This window comes from Cajanus cajan, chromosome 6, assembly GCF_000230855.2.
Source record: "Cajanus cajan strain Asha chromosome 6, NIPB_CcT2T_4, whole genome shotgun sequence".
In the NCBI taxonomy this organism is placed as follows: domain Eukaryota; kingdom Viridiplantae; phylum Streptophyta; class Magnoliopsida; order Fabales; family Fabaceae; genus Cajanus; species Cajanus cajan.
Window position 1 is genome coordinate 60,306,139 of NC_138522.1, and position 22,189 is coordinate 60,328,327.

The following is a 22,189-nucleotide window of genomic DNA, read 5'->3' on the forward strand; positions in this document are numbered from 1 at the left end:
TTCTTAATTTTAACTCTAAAGTAATACAAAACTTTAGGAATATTGAAACACATTCAAAGACACAAATATATTGAAACTTAAGAAATAAAATTTGTTGTTAAAAGTGAGATGAATATCTAAGAGGCCCACTACTTTAATTTCTTTCCATTTATTTATCTGAAAATCGGTAAACCATATGAATAGAACAAGCACATACTTTTGCTCAACTGCTATATATTTCTCTGCATGCTAGTACGACAGGAAGAACCACATTTTGTTCAAGATACAGAAAAAGAGCATTAAAGAGTATACAAAGATTGTGCAAATTAAAGGTCTTCACTGCTCACAGTTCCACCACTGCAGACTCATACTCAGAAAATTTGGATTACACATCATTCATAAACGTACATGTCATCATGTTCAAAACTTCTTACAAAGGTCTCCATATATAATATATATTTTCACATAATGGAATTTGATCTTTATTTAATTTGATAATAGTTACATATGTGGCAGCAAGTTGCGATGCAAATTTCAAATTCGTCCACTAGTTGCCATTTTCATTTCGTACTCCATTGACAGCTTGCTACAACATCCAACAAAAGAGAGTTTCAACTTTCATCTTCCAAGAAAATGCAATAAAAACAATAAAAGTGAACAAATTGAAGGCATTATTATATACACCAAATTAACAAGAAGAGTAGGGTTAATTTATGAATTCCTAGTCATCACCTCAAAGCACGACAAGGCATACTGCACGTCACTTGCTGATATTTGGTGGTGGAAGACAATTCTCAATCTGGAAAAAGTAAATATTGTCATCAGCCCTCTTGGCAATTTCTAATATTATTCTACCTCTTAATTACAAGTACATAAAATTTCTTTGTGATTCTGTTCATGTTTAGTTACACGTCCATGATTCACGTTTTAGTAAGAGTCATATTAACATTGATGCAAAAATAACTAATTATTTTTTCCACTGACCCACATCACTGCCTGCTTAAAGAGTTTCAAAACATGCTTCTCACTTACGTATTGAAAACGAAACTAGTTAGGGAGTGTTCTGCATAAGATAATGGATTTGGTTGTGAAGGACGATTACTACCCAAGGTAATTGAATTAAACACTTATTAAAACAGCCTATTTCAATTAGTTGAGTAAGATGGATGTATATCGTAAATCTCTTGATATAGAAGTTAGATTTCTATTGATAAGAAAACACGATGTAACAAAAAAAAAAAGCAATTAGATAGAAGGTCTTTAATATAAATGTATGCAAGAATTAATATCTATACTATAGTTTTTGTGTACCCCCCGAAATATTTATATTTAATTAACGAATTGCAGATTAAAAAAATAGTAACAGTGCAAATAAGACCTTGATAAGCTCATTGGCATCAGTAAGATACCATAGTCTTCCAAGTCTTTGCATAGTTTCGCTGCTGTAGTTCTTGAGCCCTCTTCAATTTCAACATATATCTGGTATCAGAGATTATATGTAAATGATTTTCGTTAGTAGTTGTTTCAAGCTAAGATAATAATTAAGCATCAAAGTTTCATACTCACAATATTGGTTTCCACAGAAGAGGTATCCACTCTTAGTCCTTTAATTTCATTTAATCCATCTAAAAAACAAAACATGAGAAAAGCAAGTGCAATTTAGAAGAAAAAAGTTTAGCTTTCTTGTGATCACTTTCTAGCCAAAAATGCATATGAATGAATGAGTTAAAATTGTATGATATTTAATTACCAGCCAAAAGTTTAGCTTTATTGTGATCACTTTCTAGCTTTCCAACATTTTCCTGTAAAGCAACAAGTGCAGCAGCACAAAGGATACCAACCTGCCTCATTCCACCACCTAAGGTTTTTCGGAGCCGTCTAGCCTAAAATAGCAGATATATATACTAGACTTAATTAGTATCATGTTTTTAATTTCTGAAAGAATATAGCTTCTATTAAATTCCCCCAAAAGATTACCTTGGTGATAAAGCTATTGGAACCAACAATAACAGATCCAACTGGAGCACCCAGGCCTTTTGATAGACATACCTAATTCATATATTCAAAGGAATAATTATTAGTTGGTTAGTTCCATTATTACATATAATAGGATAATAGGATATAGAGGAAACAAAAGTTTCGTGTCAATTTGCTAATGTAACTGGTTCCTAGAACTTCTACAATTAAGATATAGCTCAAATTGCTAGAGTCAAGAAATCACACTAATGTTGCCTCTCTTCGTCTTATTAAAACTTTTGCAAGAAATAATTTTAACTTTTAATAACTTTTGAGATAAAATTAAATAAATGCTTCCTAAATCTTGAAATATGTTCGTGTAAAATGAAACTGTTTCTATTTTCTAAAGTGATGAAACCAAGATATATCTACCTTTAATTTAATCGAAAGTACATTACAATCTTAACCCACTAATTATATTTTAATCTTAGATACAATCTTATTTGCTCATTTCAGAAATGCCTTTCCGATGAATCTTGTTAAAAAAAGAGTGAGAAAATAGAAACACACCGATACCGAATCAGCTGCTTGAACAAGCCTATCCACAGGGACACCGAGTGCCTGAATGAAAACCCAAAATGTTTTTTGTTAAGTGTTGTGTGTACATAATAGCAGAGGGAATAAATGAAAATTACATCTGTTAAGGAACCAAAAGAACTGAAAAGCTACATCTACAAAAAAAATATATGATGTTATTCCTATATCTCCTACTACAACAATAAGAACGTTGTAGATAACATGAATTCGGATTTAATCAGGGAATTATGCATTTATGTGGTCACTCTAATCAAAATAGTTAGATAATTATCGAACTATTTAAATTTCAATATCAGAAAATTGGACCAAACCCATGCTTAGTTTAACTTATTTTTGTGAACTAATTGCTTATTTCGATTAACTTTCTGATTTTTTTTTTGAACTTTTCATCGCACTAATTGCTTAATTTGACTAAATCCATACTGGCATTAAACTTCTCGTCGCAGCCAAAATAGAGAGATGTATGCCTCCATGCATTCTTTAATGAAGCAAGATCTTTTACTGACAGATTATTTACACAAATATATGTATTCATAGAGCTTAGTAAAATAAATATCTCACTTACCTTTCAATATTGGAGATCTAGGCTGCACATATTACTCACACAATTGCAAGAATTCAGCTAGCCAAGTGCATTTCAGGCACATATTTATCATTGCAGTGATTTTACTCTTAAGTACTTGAACAAATTAATCACAAGTAAACAGAAAATTGACTCACAACTGATGCATTAAATATACGGGCTCCATCAATGTGAAGCTTCAGTCCATGTTTTTTAGCAACCTCTCCCACTCTGTCTGTATATTCAACTGAAAGACATCTACCACCAGAGCTGCATTCATAAGGATATTTTAACCAATCAATTACTATGTAGAAAATTTTGAACAGAATAGTTGTTTATTTGCTTACTTTCCATGAGTATTTTCCAAGCAAATAAGCCTTGTGGTTGGATACACTAGCTCTCCCTTTGGATCTCTGATGGCAGCCTCAATCAAATCAATGTCCATGGTTCCATCTTCATTATTTTTTACTGTTCTTGGATGGACCCCTCCAATGGTTGCAATGCCTCCATTCTCATAAATGTGTATGTGGGAATTGTCTCCCAGAATAACTTCACTTCCCCTTATGTCACAATGCACAAGCACGGATATAAGGTTCCCCATTGTGCCTGATGGAACAAAAATTGCACCTTCCTTTCCAAATATCTTTGCCATCTCTGACTCTAAGAGAAAACAAGAGGGGTCACGGCCAAGAACGTCGTCATCAACCTCAGCACTCGCCATAGCAGCTCGCATTGCTTCAGTTGGCTTTGTCACTGTATCTGACCGAAGATCCACCATTCTAGCTACCATTTTCTCTGCCACAAAAACAAGCCTAAAGGCAAATGTATGTATTCTCACCATTTGCAATTGGTACCAAACTAGAAACACCAAATCAAATCAGCAATTTTATATAACTAACACATTCTCACATTAATTTGAGTCTTACTCAGTCTTATAAAACCAACTTGCATGCAAAGTGGAGATTGTCTTCTATTTATGTACTATATCTTGACTTTATCTTTAGTGGACTTAAATTTTTTATCCATACACCTTCTCACACTCTAATACCATTTTAAAATGTGAAAATGGACCTAATTATATGTTATCTTTATCTCCAATCCTCGTAGTTTTTTGAAATTTTCCCTATACTAACTGTATTCAAATTCCATAATTACTTCTACTAGACATGTCTTTTGGGAAACGGGATTCTCTAAATTCACCAATTGACCTCTACTCTGTGTGCTCGTCATTTCTGTTTTCCTTATGTACCTGATGTGGGACTCTAGTTCTCTAACAACATGGAAGAATAAAACATTACATGCTCGTCGCTACGTTGGACCAGAATTCCATAAAAATAAAATACTTATTCACAGTTATGTTCAACAAAATATCTGAAGCAATATTACTGTCCAGTTTCCTTTTGACCGTAGCCACATGGTGATAGATAAGCTAATTACTCTTAATTTAGTTAACACCAATAAAAATCACAGGAAAAATCTATGAACACACATATATAGATGCAAAGAACACAAGAGAAAACAAGGGAAGCGGCAGCTATTATTTTTCCCATCATACAGAATCTGTGGCAGGGAAAGGAACAGAGTAATTAATTACCCAGATACTCCAACAAGATTGCAAGTGACACCAGTATTATTGAGGCAACTTTATCTGTAGTACACACGTATTCCAAGAACTTTATACTGAATTGCATGTGATGTTTCAAGAGGAGGATGGGAACAAATGAGTTTAAATACTATGATAATATGAGGAAGAAGAAAAGAATCATTTTGTTTTTTGGCAACAAAAATGGAGACAATAACCAATGGATAATTAAGTTTGCTGTTTTTAATGTTTTGTCAAGTTGTATTGTAGCCATCTTGCAGTTTCAATGGATTTCCCCACCAACTATTGGTCTGTCTTTTTTTTTTTTTTTATCCATTTGGTCATTTTTTAGTCTTTCTTTTCAGTCTTGTATATATTGTATAATAATAGACGATTTGTCTGTATACTTGTCAGTTTTTCAATGATAAAATAAATCGCTTCATGCTAAATTTTATATATGATAGCATTTTTATTATTTAGAATAATTAATATATTTATAAAATTTAATGGTGATATAGTTGTATATAAAATTTATCATGGATATAAATTATAAGGAAAAATATATTACCAACACACTCGTTAACACGTTTGTACAATTTTTATTATTATGTCAACTTCATGCAAATCTTATAAAAAAAAAGAGTGTGAATATACAGCTTGACCATGAACCCTTGAAGACTAAACAGCGTTATGAAAATACTGTATTCTCACCATTTGTCAACCTTAGATGCATTTTTCGGGCTCGTAATTTGTTTTTTCTTCTGGTGAAGCATGGGCATTTGTTTTACGGGCCATACCATGATTTTTTACAAACCCCCTTTTATCTTCTCACCCTCATTTGTTTATTGTATTTTTTAAAATCTCCAAAATATCCCTGTCTCTTCACACCTGTGTCCTGTGCCACCCGTTCCCTCCGAGGCCCAAAACTGAGCCCAAATAGCGACACATCAAGTAAAGACTCGTGATATATACCCCTCCTTTTTATTTTTATTTTTATTTTTATAAGTAAATCTCTTTTATTTTTATTTTTTTTTAAATATCTTTAATCTCTTTTATTATTCTTTAATATTTTAATTTTACACTCCTAACTTTCAATTTAACACTTTCTTCTTTTTTACACACCTCATTCTCTCATCCTTTTAGTTTTCGCATGCATTTCTTTGTCTTACTCTCACTCACCTATTTTAGTAGGTAGTTTTAAATCTTTTGATTTTCACATTACTCTCTTCCCCTTCATCTCTTTCAATTTTCACATATATTTAAACCATAGAACTGATGTGCGACGGTGTAATAGGCAAATGTGACTTCCTCAACAACTTTGAAGGTGTTGAACTAGATGTATGTTTTTCTTCAAACACTTCTTCCCCTTTAACACTTTTAGAAACCATAACATTAAATTTAATATTTTAAAAAATATTTTTCCAAACATTAATTTCAATATTTCGAAAAGAATTTTCCGAAATAGTGAAATTAGTATCCTAGAAGGTACTTTTCAGAAGTATTCTAAAAAATAATTTTTGAAAGTACTTTCTATAACACTAAATTTAGTGTTTCAAAAAGTACTTTTCAAAATAGTAAAATAAGATTCTAGAGGGTACTTTCAGCAAATGTGTTGTTCTACATAATTCTAAAAAATTGTTTTCAGAATCTTAAATTTAGTGTTCTAGAAAGTACTTACTAGAAGTATGTTAAAAAATAATTTTAGAAAATATTTTCTGAAACACTAATTTTACTATTCTAAAAAGTGCTTTATGGAATATTAAAATTATGTGAATCACTAAATTTAATGTTATGCTTGCTAGATGTGTAAATGAAGAGAAATACTCGAATAAAAAAACACATCTAGTTTGACACTTTTAACATTATTGAAAAAACCACACATATCTATAATGTTATTAGATACAAATTTTATATTCTTAATGCATTCAAAAACTAAAAGAAGAAAAGGGAGAGAATAATAATGTGAAAACTAAAAGAAGAAAGAAAGAAAGTAATGTAAAAATCGAGAAAATTAAAACTAATAGGTGGAGAGTGGGAAAAAAAAAAATAAAGGAGTACATGTAAACAGTGAAAACAGAAGAGAATGAAGTGTTGGAAAAAAAAGTTATTTTGAAAATTTTAGTTTAAAAAAAAAAAGTGTGCTTATTATTATTAAAAAAAAAGTGTATATATCAGGAGCCCAGGTAAATTAGACGAACCGACACGCGTGGGCTTGACTTTGCTCATTACATCAAACATCATTCTACAATAACCAAATAAAAAAGTGATCATAAAGAGTTAACACCAAGTCAAACTGAATAACCTTGTTAGTTTTCCGTAAGATATTATAATGTCCACGTTGCCACATTGTCCAATATTTCGACGTATTTCTCTTTTTTCTAATTCTCAGAATTTCCTCCTATATATGGACAAAATTATTTGACTCCTATGACAGAAATGTTTACCATTTCCTTCTCAATTATGTCCTGGAGAGCATATCCAGTCATCCAACCGAGTATTTTCATACTTGGCATCCCTAACAAAATTGACATCATCTATAGTAAAAAATTAATAACGTTTTCATTAATTAGATTTTTTTAAAAAAATTAATACACATTAATTTCCCCTAAAAAAATTAATACACATTAATTTATAATATATTTCTTATTTAATTTCATTAATGACATGACAGTCATACATTTGATCCATTCTAAAATAAATTGATATTCATTTAAATTTAAACTCAATTTATAGTGTTTTCAATTAGGCTTTTGACCCACGTGGAATCGACGAAACCATCTACACAACCCTCTAATCAGATCAACCTCTAATCTGAATTAAACAAGTACACTCAAATTTCAAATATATAGCGCAAAAAAAATTAATAAGAGAAATAAGGCAAGCGATTTTCCCCCATCGTTGCATGAAATTGAATACATACAAATTCTACTTTATTCCCGACTTTCTTACATTTTCCTTGTGCAAAAGTGCATATAATCAATCTCATTTACCCCCACCGTCAAATAAGCTACCTTACATGATGGTAGTGTAACTCCCTAACGACCTTTTGTTTTTTTCCAAATAGAATAGAATTGATTAACCGAGAAAAAACAGGCAAGACTACATACTACTATAATGTGAATAATCAATAAATATCAATGACCCCCCCTCCCCCCACCACCCCGGAAAGGAAAAACTCAAAAGTATCATAAGAAAGTTAACACTATCCCTACTATAGGAACAAGGGAAAAGCATCTATCTTTTGACAAAATTTGAGTGAAACACTTTAGTTCACAATAGGAACAAAGGCTAGAGAAGGGAGGAAAAAGATTATAAAAAAAAAGAGGAAAGAAATAGATGATGACTAGATGCCTGATTTCTTCGTCTTCAAGACAAGCTCCACTATCTATAATAAGATGCCATGATATAAAGCATGACTGCCGATGAAGTGGTGATTATCAACTCCTGCAGATGCCATAAAGGTTGTCAAATGTAAATTTAGCAGTCCTTAACGTTGCACCTGTGCTTTGTAAATTGATTTTACTATTCATTCTAAATTCATATGCACATTAAGAAACATAGCCACTTAGCCAATGAACTACCTATCCAAGTTCACAAGTATTTCATACTTCAATGCCAACCAACCCCTTAACATCACAAGTAATAAACGTAACCAAGAAATAGTTTTATATCATGAACCATGATCATAATCATTCATCTCTTTACTGCATAGCCAAATGAGAAATAAAACGCATTTGGAAAGAAAACCCACATAAAGAATGTTTGCAAGTTTCTAAGGCATCACAAGGATAGTGGACAATCTTTTATATATTTTATGCCAGGAAGGACTGCTCATTTATTTATAGTATACCTGACTGTTGTACAGAAGAACGGGAATAAAACCACCTGCAAACTCAATTATGTTCAAAATAAAGGTGTACGCCTGCAAGAAAAGAACAAAATAGTATTAACCTTTATTTGGAAAATCAAATAATTTTGAGACATGCTAATGCGTAATGATGATGATAAGAAGAACATAGAAAACTTCAGGTATATTTGACTAATATAAATATTGAGCGACAAAGAAATTGAACTTCCGATTTTCCTTCAAAAACTACATCTACATAGTATAAATTAGTTTGGGCATCATAGATCTGGTGATCTCTATCTCCAATCTCTCCCAAATGCAATAGCTTTCCAGGTTTGGTACTAGTGCAAGTCAAACACAATACAATCAAATTTCTGTAATTTGGCTACCACAATATTTTTTCTTTAAAGACACTCTTCAAATTAGAGATTCAATAAAGATTTAAAAAAAACATAAAATAGGAAGTAAAATAGGAAAAGAGGGTGATAAGATGAATTGATCCCTCTCTCCCTTCCACCTCACTTTTCTCCTTTTTTTGTTACAGGAAAAAATAATAGATATATTATTTCAGCTTCCTTGTTAATTGTTGCAGAAGACAAGAAATTGGGATATTGAAGTACTAATCCATGAGTCACACCAAAAGATCTAAGGAATCATCATACCAAAGATGAAATAGCTACACATCCAAAAGCCAAGGCCAGTGATCGGAGCAGTCGTTTTCCCATGCGCAGTCCTTCTCCTGTGTCTTCACCCTCTTCCTGTGGCCAATAGTAACATGAACTATACAATTCTACTGATAACTTAACATGGTTCAGAAACAGAAGATTTTGAAATTTCACTGAATAAGTTGTCATAGAATATGAAACTCACATTATATATAGGTGTTGCAGGAGATTCAAAGGTTTTTAACTTCTCAAAAAGCCTATAAACAAAGGCAAAGGCTAAAAACTGCAAAGGTTTATATTCAGCACTGCGCTTGACAAGGATCCAAGCTGTCTGCAGACAAATGATAAGCAATTCTGTTTGAATACTACAATTTAAGACACAAGACACAATAATGATATGGTTTATGAGCATTGATATTTTTTTTCTTAAGAATAAAATAAAGTCTTAAATGCACTTTTACTCCTCCAAGTAACTCAATAGTGCAATTTTGGTCCTCTAAGTTTCAATTGAGCAAATTGAGTCACTCAAGTATCACAATTGTGCCATCTTGGTCTCTTTGTAAAAAATTTAACAAATTTTGATGACATGGCACTAATAGATGACATTACCAATGTCATTACCGATGTGCCAGTGACATGATGCAATGATGTAACACATAAAAATAGGGAGGGGGGGGTTGTCAAAATGATAGATATGAGATATGAACCCCTTGCCTTTTACTTTACCAACAATAATTAATCACTAAACTAATGAATTTCTTCAACGTATAAATGAAAGTGATGATATATATACCTTAAATGGGAACCAAAATTACACATATATTTACTACTACTAAATAAATAAAAAAATGTATATTATATATATTAGTATCATTGATAAATTAATATTAATAATATTATTAGTACATTTATAGATAAGATAATTTAATAAATATAAATTAGTATATATTAATATACTTTCATGGAAATATATAAATATAAATTTTAGAGACTATAATATGCAAATTAGATGTTTAATACTTATATCATATTTTAATTCACCTTCCAATATATTTATATTTATTACATTATTAATTTATCTATTAATATACTAATAAAATTATTAATATTGTTAGAATTAATTTATCATGATATTATTAATAATATATATATATATATATATATATATATAATTTTTCATTTAGTAGTATTAAATATAAGTTTCATTTTGGTTCCCATTAAAGACTATACATTACAACTATCATTTATATATCAAAGAAACCCATTAGCCTAGTAGTTAAGTGTTATTTTTGGAGTTTAGGGTTGGGAGATCTAATCTCATCATTAAACATTTTGACAATTTTTTTCTCCTATTATGTCACTTGCCAATGCCACATCAACAAAAATTGTTAAATTTTTAAGGGAAGATTGTCAGAGAGACTATAATCACACAATTTGGATACTTGGGGACCCAATTTACTCAATTGAAACTTAGGTGACTAAAATTACACAATTGCAATACATAGGAAACCAAAAAATGTATATAAACCTAAATTAAAATAACCATGTATATCCTACTCACAAAAACAGCAGATATTGCCAAGTTGATGCGCATGTCATTTTTACTTGATTTAGTAAACCTGAAATTGCATTGAAGGACAAAATAACAACAAAAGATACAAGTAGTTGTTAATAGGGTGATAGTGATAAGGGGGGAAACAATAATTTGGGTAACATGTAGAACACTAAAAAAAAAATGTAATCCATCCAAGCAAGCAGGAAAAATGAGATTTTTCTTCCAAGCTGTTCTATTCAAAAAAGCATTAAAAAACTAATTCAAATAGAAATGATTAAGAGTTTGTTTAAATAGAATTGGATCATATATCAAGAATAAAGGATATCCTAATTAACACTATTTATTTGAAGGTTTGATTAAGTGTTTGTTTGATTCAGCTTGTTTTAGATAAATAATCACTTATTTTTGCCAACTTTCTAAAAGAGCTTTTGAAGAACTAGTGATCATTTCCTCTATAACAACCGTTACCAAACATGCTGTGACTGTGTTTGAGTTAGATGTTAGATTAAATTTACTATAGTGGTCCCAATAATGACCTACCACATCATCCAGTCAGATTACTAGACAGGAAACATGTCAACCTAGGAATTTTGGATATTGAATACTCCAATAAAGTAACAGTTATTTTAGTAAACTAATGGTAGCAGCCACAACAATATACAACAACAAACTACCATGCCATTAATCAAAAGAAGCAACATCAAACCTTGGCCCCCAAGGTATAACTGGCTGTTTGTCGGCATACTTGATCTCCTTTGAAACCTGCATTTCGTTTAAAAAGGACATTAACATTTTGAGATGCGATAAAACAACAACAAATTGGGGTCAAATACTTCGAAAATATAGGAAGAAGGCAAAATACATATTTGAATGAACAATTTCCCCAAAGCAAACCAAAGAAAATAATAAAAATATCAAGTGTTCAAGATAATATGGCAGTTTGTTCGTTTTGAGAAGGAAAAAGTAGTCAAAGAGATGTTCTATAAAATTACAGCTACTTCATCAAAGGAAGTCCAGTGAATATAGAATGCATCAAATACAGCCAAAACTACACTAGCAAAGTAGCTTCAACCTAACACAAGTTAAACAGGAAGTGTCTCAGTGTTGCTATGCCTTCAAGTTAGTGTGCAATTTTAAGTGTCCATGCAAAGAAGGATTCCCCTACATTACCTTAAATGATCCAAAAGTCACACCCTTTTTCCGATTAGACAATTGAGCCATCATGAGTTTGTCATATGCCTTTTCCAGCTGAATTATACATTCACAACGCACAAGATCTCATACATTAGTGCATTAAACTTTGAGGAAAATCATATCAATACACATCATTAAGAACCTCCAAAATAATGAAATAATCAACCTCTTATATCCCATATGAGTTTTACTCTGGATTACAAGCATTAGAAGTAAACTTAACAATATTAAACATATTGCCCAGCTTATAATTTTAATTTCCAAATATGAATGCAAACAATGAACCTCACCCATTTGAAACTTGGAAAACTAGTTGACATATCAGACATAACAGACTGTTCCACAATATAACACTGTTGGAATTTCGATTGCTATCAAAACCATTTTACCACCCAAAAAGAAAAGGAAAAAGAGAGAAAAGTGAACCTACTCTGGAAGCAGTTGCTTCATCACCATTCATCTCAGCTTCCTTCTTTTTTTTGGCATATGCTGCCTTGATCATGTCAAATTTCTCAATAGGGTTAACACCTAGAACCTATATCACATCATAACAACTCAGGTACACCTCGAAATCGAATGACTTCAAATTTCAAACCATGAAGTATGAACTAATTAGAGTGTAGTTTTAACTCTCTTTTTTACCTCATAAGGATTAAAGTCACCATCGGGATTAGAGCTTCCTGCCGCAGATGCCGCGGCACAGATAATCCTTCTATCACTCCATGCTGCTGTTTGGGGAAACCTGAAAATTCAAACCCAATTGCATTTTATCAACCCTAGAAATGAGCTCTGTGAAGATAAGAAACGCGTGGGATGCGAAATTTGGTCGTCGATTCTTACTAGTGGATAGAAAGAAAGAGAGAAATGGATGACCTGAGAGAGGTTGAAACTTTGGGTCGGAAATTGCTGTGGGAGAAACTCAATTTGGGGCAGTGCAGTATGTTTGAGATTCCCAGAGCCATTATGTTATCCCTGTCACTCGTTGTCTGAAAAATACAGGTTTATAGGGTTTTCTTTTATCTTTCTCAATTTCTTCTTTCAAAACTTCCATTGCTTCCTCTAATAATATACTTGTTTTAAAATTCAATTAAACTAACCACGTATTAAAATAAGTGATTCGTTTTTTTTTTTAAAAAAAAAAACCTATTTATATGTATAATAAATTGTAAATTTGTTTAACTTATTTTTTAAAAATTAATTAATTGTTTATTTTTTGAAGATAAATTAAACATTTTAAAGAAAAAAATAAGTAAGATTGCATCTGAAGCACAAATTAAAACTTGGTCCAGTAAACCTAACTTTTTTTAAAGCATAATTAAAATTAATAGTATGGTCCGCCCAAATTTAAGGTAGCCATAGTCTATATTTTGAGCTGTTTAGAAAAAAATATTAATATTAATATTTATATATATACTTATATATATATATATTATATATCATTTCTTTTACGATTTTACAATTAAATCTTTAAATAATATAAATAATATTACAAATTAACCACCTATGTAAACACTCAAATAAGTTAATCACTTCTAATTATTTAATTTTTTAATCTTAATTTTTTTTTTATTTTAAAACTTTTAAATAAAATATAAGGATATAAAATATTTCAAACTCACTAATTTATATAATTTTGATAATTAAAAGACAGGTGTTATAGAAAAAATAATTAGAAAAGAACATTCATCGATAATTTTCAATTGGTTAATTAACGTGGATATTTTGTGTTTATAATATAGTACTTTAAAATACAAATTTTATTATTAATTAGGTTATTGTATTATTAAATAATTCTTTTATTTTATATAATGTGTGAATAAGTTCGAGATTAATAAGGTTAAAATTATCACTAGATTGAAACTATTGTTAATGTATGTTGGATCATTTAATATTAGGTGAATCTCCCATAAATTATTAAGGTATAGATTGTAGAAAATTTAACCCTATAGATACCATGAAGAAAAATAATGAATATCTATTCAAAGAGTAAAAAAAATACAACACTAAAATTTGGGACAAGTGAAAAATAAAACTACAATATATTGACACGACTTAAATGATATATTAAATGATTATAATTAAAAACATAATTAATAAAATAATCGTACAGTCATATAAGCAAATTAATAGTCTCATATTTGTAAATTAAAACATTACATTATAATTATTATTATCATAAAAAAGAAAGTGTTAAAAATAATTTTCAGAAAATAATTATTATAATATTTGACATAAATTTAATTATTTGATCTAGAGGTTCTTGTTGAAGTGAGTTGGGAAAATAGGGTCATACAAAGGTAGTTAAAATTAATTTCTAAAACAATTACATTACACGACAAATAAGTTCGCGTGGCCTAATGGATAAGGCGCTCGCCTCCGGAGCGGGAGATTGTGGGTTCGAGTCCCACCGTGAACGATGTTCCGCATTCAATTTTTCATTTATCGCTTATCACCTCCTTTATATATATATATATATTTTAATGTGTTGATGTGATTATACAGTATTTATATTATTAATTAAATTTTGTACATATTATAATTAGTGTCAATTTGATATTATTTGTTAATATTTTATATAATTATTTTATGTAATAATATACTTTTCATCCCTTATATTATTTATTAGATTCAATTTAGTCTCACTTTAATTAATTGAATCAATTTAGTTTTATATTTTAAAAATGTATCTCAATGTTTTATTTTTCATCTTCTCCGTTTAAATAACGAATATAACACGTGTCATGACATGTGTTATACTGTCATGCCACATGGTTAGACATCATGACATGATGATATGACACGTGACATGATGACATGACACATGACATGACATGTGTTAAATATGTTAAGTATTTAAATGGAAGAAACAGAAAATTAAATATTGAGATACATTTTAAAGATATGTGAGACTAAATTGATTCAATTAATTAAAGTGAGACTAAATTGACACTAATAAAAAATATAAGGAATGAAAAATGTATTTTTGTCATCATTTTAATATTATACGTTTATTATAATTGATGTCTTTTTTATTTTTAAATTGTTTTATTAACATATATAGTTGTAATTCTAAAATATAAGATTATAGTAGGTATTTTTTATAATGTTCAATAAGTGTTTTTTTTATAAATAATTTAAGTGAGTCAACTCATTTAATCTATCAACATATAGTGACTTGCGTTAGATAAATTTTTTAGACTTAACAAAAGGTGAGTTGAGCTAGGTTAATCCACATATTACCTTATCCATGATAGGTTGGTCGAGTCAAGTGACTCACTTTAACAATGCTAATTGCACAATAATGTCACTTGCACTTCATAAATATATTTAGTCTAACTAGTGTTGTACTAACAATAGTTCTTTTATAATATTAATATTTTACAATATACTTTAATTTAAATATTATATTATGTTAAACTTTGTTAAACTACTTTAATGTCATTTTTTTTATATTACTCTTTTTTATCTACACTTGAATGTTATTTATCATATTTTTGTGAGACCCCCTTCCTTATTTTTCTCTCCCCGACTCTCTTTCACTCTCTTCTCTCATTCACTTCTCATTTCACTCTTTTTTTCCCCATTTTCCTTTTTCTCTGATCTTGGGTGGCTGTGGTGAATCTTAGGAGCTGAGTAGTGGTGTTGAGTTTCTTGCTGAGCCGTGCGGAGCTTCCTCAAGCTTCTCCTTCTTCCCATTTTCTTCTTCGTTCAAGTCGTCTTCTTCCCAGAGCTCGGATTCTCGCACCGAGGTAAGGAAAGCTAGTTTTCTTAGCAGATTTTGTTGGAAATGAGTTCTTAAACTCATGGTGTGGTTGATTTCTTAAAGATTGATGGTTGTATGTGATGAAAATGGGTTTTCGGGGTTTTGATGAAAAAATTGGGGTTTTTGATGATTGATGAATGCATGTTGAAAAAGCTGGTATTTTCGGGTTGTATGATGAAAATGTTATGTTTTGGACCGATTGCATGTGCCTGGGATGTTGATTTTTGCAGGTTTTGGGTGAAATCTTCAAAGTGGTGTGGGTTACTATTTGAAATTGCGTCGGGCGCAGTTCTTCGCGCCGACATGATTTGAAATAGGGAATCCCTGTGTGAATCACGCGGGGCGTGGGGAGAACCACGCTGGGCGCACTATCAGACGTGAATCTAATGTTTCTGTTACTGATATTGCACCGGGTGCAGGATGATTGCGCCGGGCGCAATAGACCTCTGTAGGTCTCTGGTTGAGAATTGCACTAGGCGTGATTTTGATATGCCGAGAGTGCGTTTTTTTTAGAATTTGACTTTATAGTCTTCATGAAAGTTGTAGCCTTGGATGTTAGCTTTCCAATGGCGCTGGAATCACCCAAAAAGGAGTTTTAGAACTGTAGATATGGATGTTTTAGTGAAGAGGGGTCGAGCTGCTAGCATTGTTTATAGTTGTTGCGGTTTTTATCATTTTTAACAAGGTATATGAAGGAATTAGGACTTGGTGTCTTCATGAGAGTTGTAGGAAATCTTCTCATCTTTCATGTGAGATAAGGGTGAGCATGGTAAGAGTAGTATAACTCATGATGCGCTGTTTTCTGTGGAGGTTGTCATTTCACATTTAGTAATTTGGTTAAGTTGAAAGTTGTTTTAGGTACTTGGGTTGATTGGTGTTGTTTGGGTGGGTAATTTGACAAGATAGATGAGTTGTAAACAAGATGGATAAGCCGTATTATGTGTTGAATATGCTGTATGTTGTATATTGTAAAGTTGTTGATCATGTTGTTGATAATGTTGTTTATGTTGATTAATGCTGTTAATGTCGTATGATGAAAAACTGAGTTGTGTTGAATGTTATTTAGGCTGATTTAAGCTGTTAATGATGAATGTTGTTGAGATGAGTGATGATTTTGATGTGCTGTGAGATGTTTATGCTGCATTATGATGTTGAGCTGTAATTGATGAATATTGTTGTGTTGTGAGCTGTTAAGCTATGTTGAATATTACTAGCTAGGATGTAAGATGTTATTGATGTAAGCTGTTAAAGCCGTATGTTGTTATAGCTGAAAATGTTGTATTGTATAATGTTGAGCTGTGTTGTTTAGCTATGCTGTAAGCTGTTTAGCCGTAAGGCTGAGTTGTTGTAGGCCGTAAGGTTGAGTTGTTGTAGGCCGTAAGGCTGAGTTGTTGTAGGCTGTAAGGCTGAGCTGTAGTAGGAGATCTCCGAGATGATATGCGTGATGACGCATTGTGTGCTTATTGCTGTTATGTTGTATAGTTGATGAGGTGTATGCTGATGTTGTGTTGATAGTTGTAGCTGTTCATATTTCATGTATATGTTTATATGCTGATTATTTTCACTAGCTTACCCTTTGTTGTTTCCATGTGGTTTGGACTGCAATGATCATACTATGTATGGGAGCAGAGCAGGGATAGGTTGGTGGCTAGTGGTGAGTCTGCAGCTGGCAGGCGGAGCTGATCCTTGTTGATATTTTGTTGTTTCAGCTACTTGGTGTAGTAGCTTTGGATATATTTTTGTACATTTTGAATCTAGTCAGACTTGGACCATGTATATATGTATATTCTAGACACTATATATATACACTTGTTCCTTTCTGTCCAGTTTTCAAGTGTTCTGTGTAGTGTGTAGTAACCAGCCAGGTCGTTACAATTTTAAAGATAGATTTATATTCAAATTTTAGGATCAAATAATGTATTTTTTTTATGTTTTTAAAAATAAATATTTATCTTTTTAAAAAAATTCTAAATCAAATTAACTTGTTAATTAGTTTGGCTGGATTCAAATCATAAAAATGTGTTTTTTTTAATAAATCCAATTCAAATCAAACCAATCAAAAATAGATTAAGACTAACTTTAATTTGTTCTAAATCCGAATCCAACTAATTCATAAACATTCTTAGAGTATACCGTAATATTTCTGGTATATGCAAAGAAAAGTGTATTTGAATATTAAAAGGAATTATTAAGAATATAATGAGTCAACAAAAACAAAAATATAGAGAAAAAAAAAGTATTAGAAGTATATATATATATATATATATATATATATATATATATATGACTTATAAATATTTGAATACTCTCATGACTTTAGTTCCCAAATCTAAAATTTATAAAATAGATAAGTAATTAAACACGGAATTTATTAAAAAAAATGACTAAAGTACAATAAATTTATATAAGATTGTGAATTATCCTTAGAGACCATTATATATTATAAAAAATGATCGATAATGATAATAGATTACAAAGAAGTTCACGCTAAAGAAATGAAACATAATTTGATTTAAAAATTGCAACAAAATAAAATACTCACAATTTTAAAAATAGAAAGATAATTAAAGAAATTAAAATAAAGAAAAAAAGTTACAAATCTTATTTATAATTTTACATTAACATTTATATAACCAAGAAAGAAAAAAAAAGAAATAAGTTAATAATTAACATTTAATATTACTGATTTATTTTCTTAAATTTATGAATAAATTTTTGTTGACTAATAAAAAAATAATTATTGATTAATTGTTTGCAATTAGTTTATTTTTTCTAATATAATTTTTATATAATTTAATTATATAATTTTTTTTATATTATATATACTAAATAAATTCTTTTTGTACACCCTTTCAATAATGGGGTCCTTTAACAGTCGTCCTATTAGCATGTACTCAAAGTCATCACTAAAATATAAATATATATATATATATATATATATATATATATATATATATATATATATATAATTCAATAATTTATGTTTTACATAAAAATTTTAATAATTCAATTCTTAAATTAAAAGTTGTTAATATATAAATTAAATATTAAAATTAAAAATTACTTAATATTTCATTTTAATAATTTAAATCAATAAATAATTATAAAAATATTTTATATATTAATTTAAATTTATTTAGTAAAATATCATATATTTTTAATTTTTTTATAAAAATTATAAATTTATTTATATATTAAAATTTTTTAATTTAACAGTTAAATTATTAAAATTTAATATAAAGTATAAGATATGAAGTGAAATAAGTCTATCTAAAATGTATATATATATATATATTTATTTATTATGTCTTTAATCATACCGTATAAATTCCCCGTGCAAGCGTTCCTGGTAGTAATAATGTAATTGCAATGATTCGTTGAATTACATAATCGAAGTTTAAACTTGAAGAGAAATTTTGCATTTGCTTCTAATCACAGTCAAATCAAAAAGTCACTACCAAAAAAAAAAGGACAGTTAAAAGTAATTTGTTCTTAGAGTATATGTAACGGGGATGTATTACATCAATGCTATATCAAACACATTTTATGAATTGTTTAAATTTTAGCAAAATTCCTTCTATAAGTAATTTTGCTAAAATTTAAACAACTCATAAAGTAAACTAGAGCTAATGTGGCAGTGATGTGATATATAGGAGTTACTTATAAGTAAGTCCGGATACAGATTATTATGTGCGTCGTGACTGCATAAACTCTGTAGCCTTTATTAAAAAATTATCCATTCATCTTAGTTTTCATCTGCCAATTTGCACCGCCAAAATGGATTTTAAGTTTTGTACACAAAGACACCAAGCTGAAACAACCAAAGTTGACATATAAAAATAGAAAAATTATATATCACGCAATCTAATATCCTAGATTTCCATGCATTCTCATGATGTTTGCCCTGATTTGATGAATATATTGTACCAGAATTCCATTTCTTCACTGAGCTGACAAGAATCATGATTTCCCATAAAAGTATTTGATGAGACTGCACCGTAAAATCCTGTACCGACAAAAGGTGGATTCTTCCTTGAGGCTAAACCGTAATTGGCAATCATCATATTTCCAGTGACACTAGAAGAAGTACTTGATGCATCTTGTGCCTCTTGCAAGATCATATGTGAGGAAGCATAAGCATTTCCATTGTGCAGTACTCCACTTTTCTCGATCCTCTTCTTCAAATGGGTATGCCAAAAATTCTTTATTTCGTTGTCTGTTCTTCCGGGTAAGCTTGCCGCTATAGCAGACCATCTAAGCATGCACCAAGATTCACAATGAAATTAATTAATTTTCATCTTTTATTACTTACTTGACCAAATTCAATCACATTCTATAACATACCACATATGTTACATACTTACATAATATCTCTTGATTATTGAAATCTTTATATTAGGAAATTAAATGATATGACATCTTTTAAACTCAATTCATAGATATGCTTAAAACTCATGCACGTAGAAATAGAGGTAGTAGAAGACAGTATAGTGAATATGTTAGACACGAACCTATTTCCAAGAATTTGATGTAGCTTTAGGATGGTATCTTCTTCTTCCTTGCTGAATTTCCCTCGTTTAATATCTGGCCTCAAGTAATTTATCCAACGAAGCCTACAACTCTTGCCACACCTTAACAAGCCTAAACAATCATATCATAAGTCATATATATATATATATATATATATATATATATAATCATGTATATATATACATGTTCATGAAGTCTTAGAAAATGTTGTGTAATCGCTCACCAGCTTGTTTAGGAAGCGCACGCCAGTTTCCATGGCCATAACGTTGAATATGGGAAACCAATATGTGATCTTCTTCAGCAGTCCAAGGTCCCTTCTTCAATCCCATCCTCTCACAACATGGAGTCCTCATGCTCACTTATGCACTCTACAACAATAATGCGTTTCCTTTTCAATGTACTACAATAACTTTGTAGCTCTTTCAAGGTAGCTTCGGCAATCTCCTTTATTAATTACCAAACTAGTACTAGGGAAAATATACATGTGGTCCAAATAAACAGCATGGCTTTGATTCAAAACAAAAGTACATGATAGTGATCACAGATTCGTAATAATCTAATCTAGAGAGAGAGAGAGACCACTTGTCAGAAAGTAGCATTGCTTTGTAGACTCCAACTGAGTTTCCAGGTTGCTTCTCTTTAAAACTTGTAAAGAGTAAAAGTAATGATTGTTTGGGTAGAGAGGTCAAAAGTAGTATGTGGCATGCACAAAATGGACTTATTCATCATGTCTTACTACTGTTCCTGCCGCCTTCCATTGTCCCCGTGAAGTGCTAGTTACCATGTTCAACCTTTTATGCTTTTCTACCTATTTGGATTCTTCCACCAGCAGATATATCATATATGCATGGTGCAATGGAAGATATCAAGTAGAAAAATTAACACATGAGATTTGTGGGTCTCACAAAATTTAGGCATGCATATCTCTTTTTCTTTTCTTGTTATTATCGATGTAAAATGTCTATCCACTTTATCTATGCACAATCTTTGTTGAAGTTACTTTTAATAGCATCTTCCTTTTTAATCATGTTTTTTTTTTCTTTTTATAAAACTTATTTAAAATTTACTTGAGAGAGTCTAACTTAATTTCACTTGAAACAACTCTATGCCAGTTATATATTTAATTTATTTGGATATTATAGGTTGAAATTTAGTTACTATTCTCACACACTGATATCTCCCCTGATGATTATACGCTTCTAATTAATAACTTTAAAGCTTGCTGTACTACGAAGTAAAAGGAAGGAATAAGGACATAAATGTCAAGGTTTTGAATCCATGTAATGCACTTTATCCTTTTTTTTTTTTCTTTTTTCCCTTCTATTCATTTCCTTTCTTCTCTTCTGGCTTTGTCAGGCATCCTATGAACATCTACGAAGATATCTCGCCAGTGGTCCCTCTTTAAAAATTAGGTAAGTATAGTTTTTTCAAGAAAAAGTTTTTAAAAAAATAATGATTTCTAAAATGAAGGTATAAAGATTAGTCACATATAAATCAATGGTATGTGTAAATTAAATTAGAAGAAGTAATCATCAATAATTAATTTATAGGTATGAACAAATTAAAATATATAAGTAAGAAGTAATTATCATTTTATAAGTTAGTTGGTTGAAATTGATTCAAGATCAAATTAATATTTTTTAGATAATATCAAAGTTTATCATAATTTTTGTTTTTATCAATTTGACCATTATCATGTCATTATTAGATCACTTACAAATATTTAATTATATAAATTTTATGTTTAAGATATCACATTCTTGAAATAAGAATCAATTAAGAGATATGTTAAAAATCTTATATTATTTAGTGATATAACTAAATTAAAGTACATAAATAAAAGAATCTTAATTTATCTTAAAAATTAGTTTTATAAGATTAAGTTAATTTAAAACTACCTTTTAAGAGCATCATTCTTCGTTATTTAATATATATTTTTAAAATTTTCAAAATATCACT

The 22,189-nt window shown here is 30.0% G+C and overlaps 3 protein-coding genes and 1 non-coding gene across 6 annotated transcripts; 1 reads left to right on the plus strand and 3 right to left on the minus strand.

Annotated features, from left to right (window-relative positions):
* Nucleotides 1-232: 232 nt before the first annotated feature.
* On the minus strand, nt 233-4,918 carry LOC109818199 (low-specificity L-threonine aldolase 1). 3 transcript variants are annotated; one of them, XM_020383617.3, is made up of 10 exons: nt 4,689-4,918; nt 3,442-3,889; nt 3,253-3,364; nt 2,506-2,556; nt 1,957-2,028; nt 1,730-1,862; nt 1,546-1,604; nt 1,358-1,458; nt 712-778; nt 233-565 (listed from the first exon to the last, which is right to left on the minus strand). In XM_020383617.3, exons 1-10 carry the CDS (start codon nt 4,783-4,785, stop codon nt 527-529), a joined length of 1,179 nt encoding a protein of 392 aa, XP_020239206.1. In that variant the 5' UTR covers nt 4,786-4,918; the 3' UTR covers nt 233-526. The 3 variants fall into 3 exon arrangements, with proteins under 3 accessions (XP_020239206.1, XP_020239205.1, XP_020239207.1); XM_020383616.3 differs by having other exon boundaries at nt 3,442-3,952; XM_020383618.3 differs by having other exon boundaries at nt 3,442-3,906; nt 4,689-4,847.
* Nucleotides 4,919-7,888: 2,970 nt separating this feature from the next.
* Nucleotides 7,889-12,970, minus strand: CJD1 (Chloroplast J-like domain 1). The gene is made up of 10 exons (XM_020383640.3): nt 12,811-12,970; nt 12,580-12,679; nt 12,368-12,472; nt 11,914-11,991; nt 11,450-11,505; nt 10,750-10,807; nt 9,394-9,519; nt 9,186-9,281; nt 8,527-8,598; nt 7,889-8,120 (listed from the first exon to the last, which is right to left on the minus strand). The coding sequence occupies exons 1-10, from the start codon at nt 12,897-12,899 to the stop codon at nt 8,058-8,060; spliced, it is 843 nt and encodes a 280-aa protein (XP_020239229.1). The 5' UTR covers nt 12,900-12,970; the 3' UTR covers nt 7,889-8,057.
* A 1,310-nt stretch (nt 12,971-14,280) lies between these two features.
* On the plus strand, nt 14,281-14,353 carry TRNAR-CCG (transfer RNA arginine (anticodon CCG)). Its single transcript has one exon. It is a non-coding gene; the product is annotated as a tRNA-Arg (tRNA).
* A 5,049-nt stretch (nt 14,354-19,402) lies between these two features.
* Nucleotides 19,403-20,824, minus strand: LOC109818204 (transcription factor MYB4). Its single transcript, XM_020383628.3, has 3 exons — nt 20,454-20,824; nt 20,212-20,341; nt 19,403-19,954 (listed from the first exon to the last, which is right to left on the minus strand). The coding sequence occupies exons 1-3, from the start codon at nt 20,581-20,583 to the stop codon at nt 19,591-19,593; spliced, it is 624 nt and encodes a 207-aa protein (XP_020239217.1). The 5' UTR covers nt 20,584-20,824; the 3' UTR covers nt 19,403-19,590.
* Nucleotides 20,825-22,189: the final 1,365 nt, after the last annotated feature.

Excerpts from the sequence above, each read along its gene's own strand:
- LOC109818199 (XM_020383616.3), bottom strand. The coding sequence starts at position 4,785 with ATGCAATTCAGTATAAAGTTCTTGGAATACGTGTGTACTACAGATAAA. Across the intron at positions 3,953-4,688 it reads AATCTTGTTGGAGTATCTGG|TTTGGTACCAATTGCAAATG; the intron begins GTAATTAATTAC and ends TGGTGTTTCTAG. Across the intron at positions 3,365-3,441 it reads TTGGAAAATACTCATGGAAA|CTCTGGTGGTAGATGTCTTT; the intron begins GTAAGCAAATAA and ends TTATGAATGCAG.
- CJD1 (XM_020383640.3), bottom strand. The coding sequence starts at position 12,899 with ATGGCTCTGGGAATCTCAAACATACTGCACTGCCCCAAATTGAGTTTC. Across the intron at positions 12,680-12,810 it reads AAAGTTTCAACCTCTCTCAG|GTTTCCCCAAACAGCAGCAT; the intron begins GTCATCCATTTC and ends TTGAATTTTCAG. Across the intron at positions 9,520-10,749 it reads TGGCAATATCTGCTGTTTTT|ACAGCTTGGATCCTTGTCAA; the intron begins GTGAGTAGGATA and ends ATTTGTCTGCAG.
- LOC109818204 (XM_020383628.3), bottom strand. The coding sequence starts at position 20,583 with ATGAGGACTCCATGTTGTGAGAGGATGGGATTGAAGAAGGGACCTTGG. Across the intron at positions 20,342-20,453 it reads TGCGCTTCCTAAACAAGCTG|GCTTGTTAAGGTGTGGCAAG; the intron begins GTGAGCGATTAC and ends ATGATTGTTTAG. Across the intron at positions 19,955-20,211 it reads CATCAAATTCTTGGAAATAG|ATGGTCTGCTATAGCGGCAA; the intron begins GTTCGTGTCTAA and ends GTGCATGCTTAG.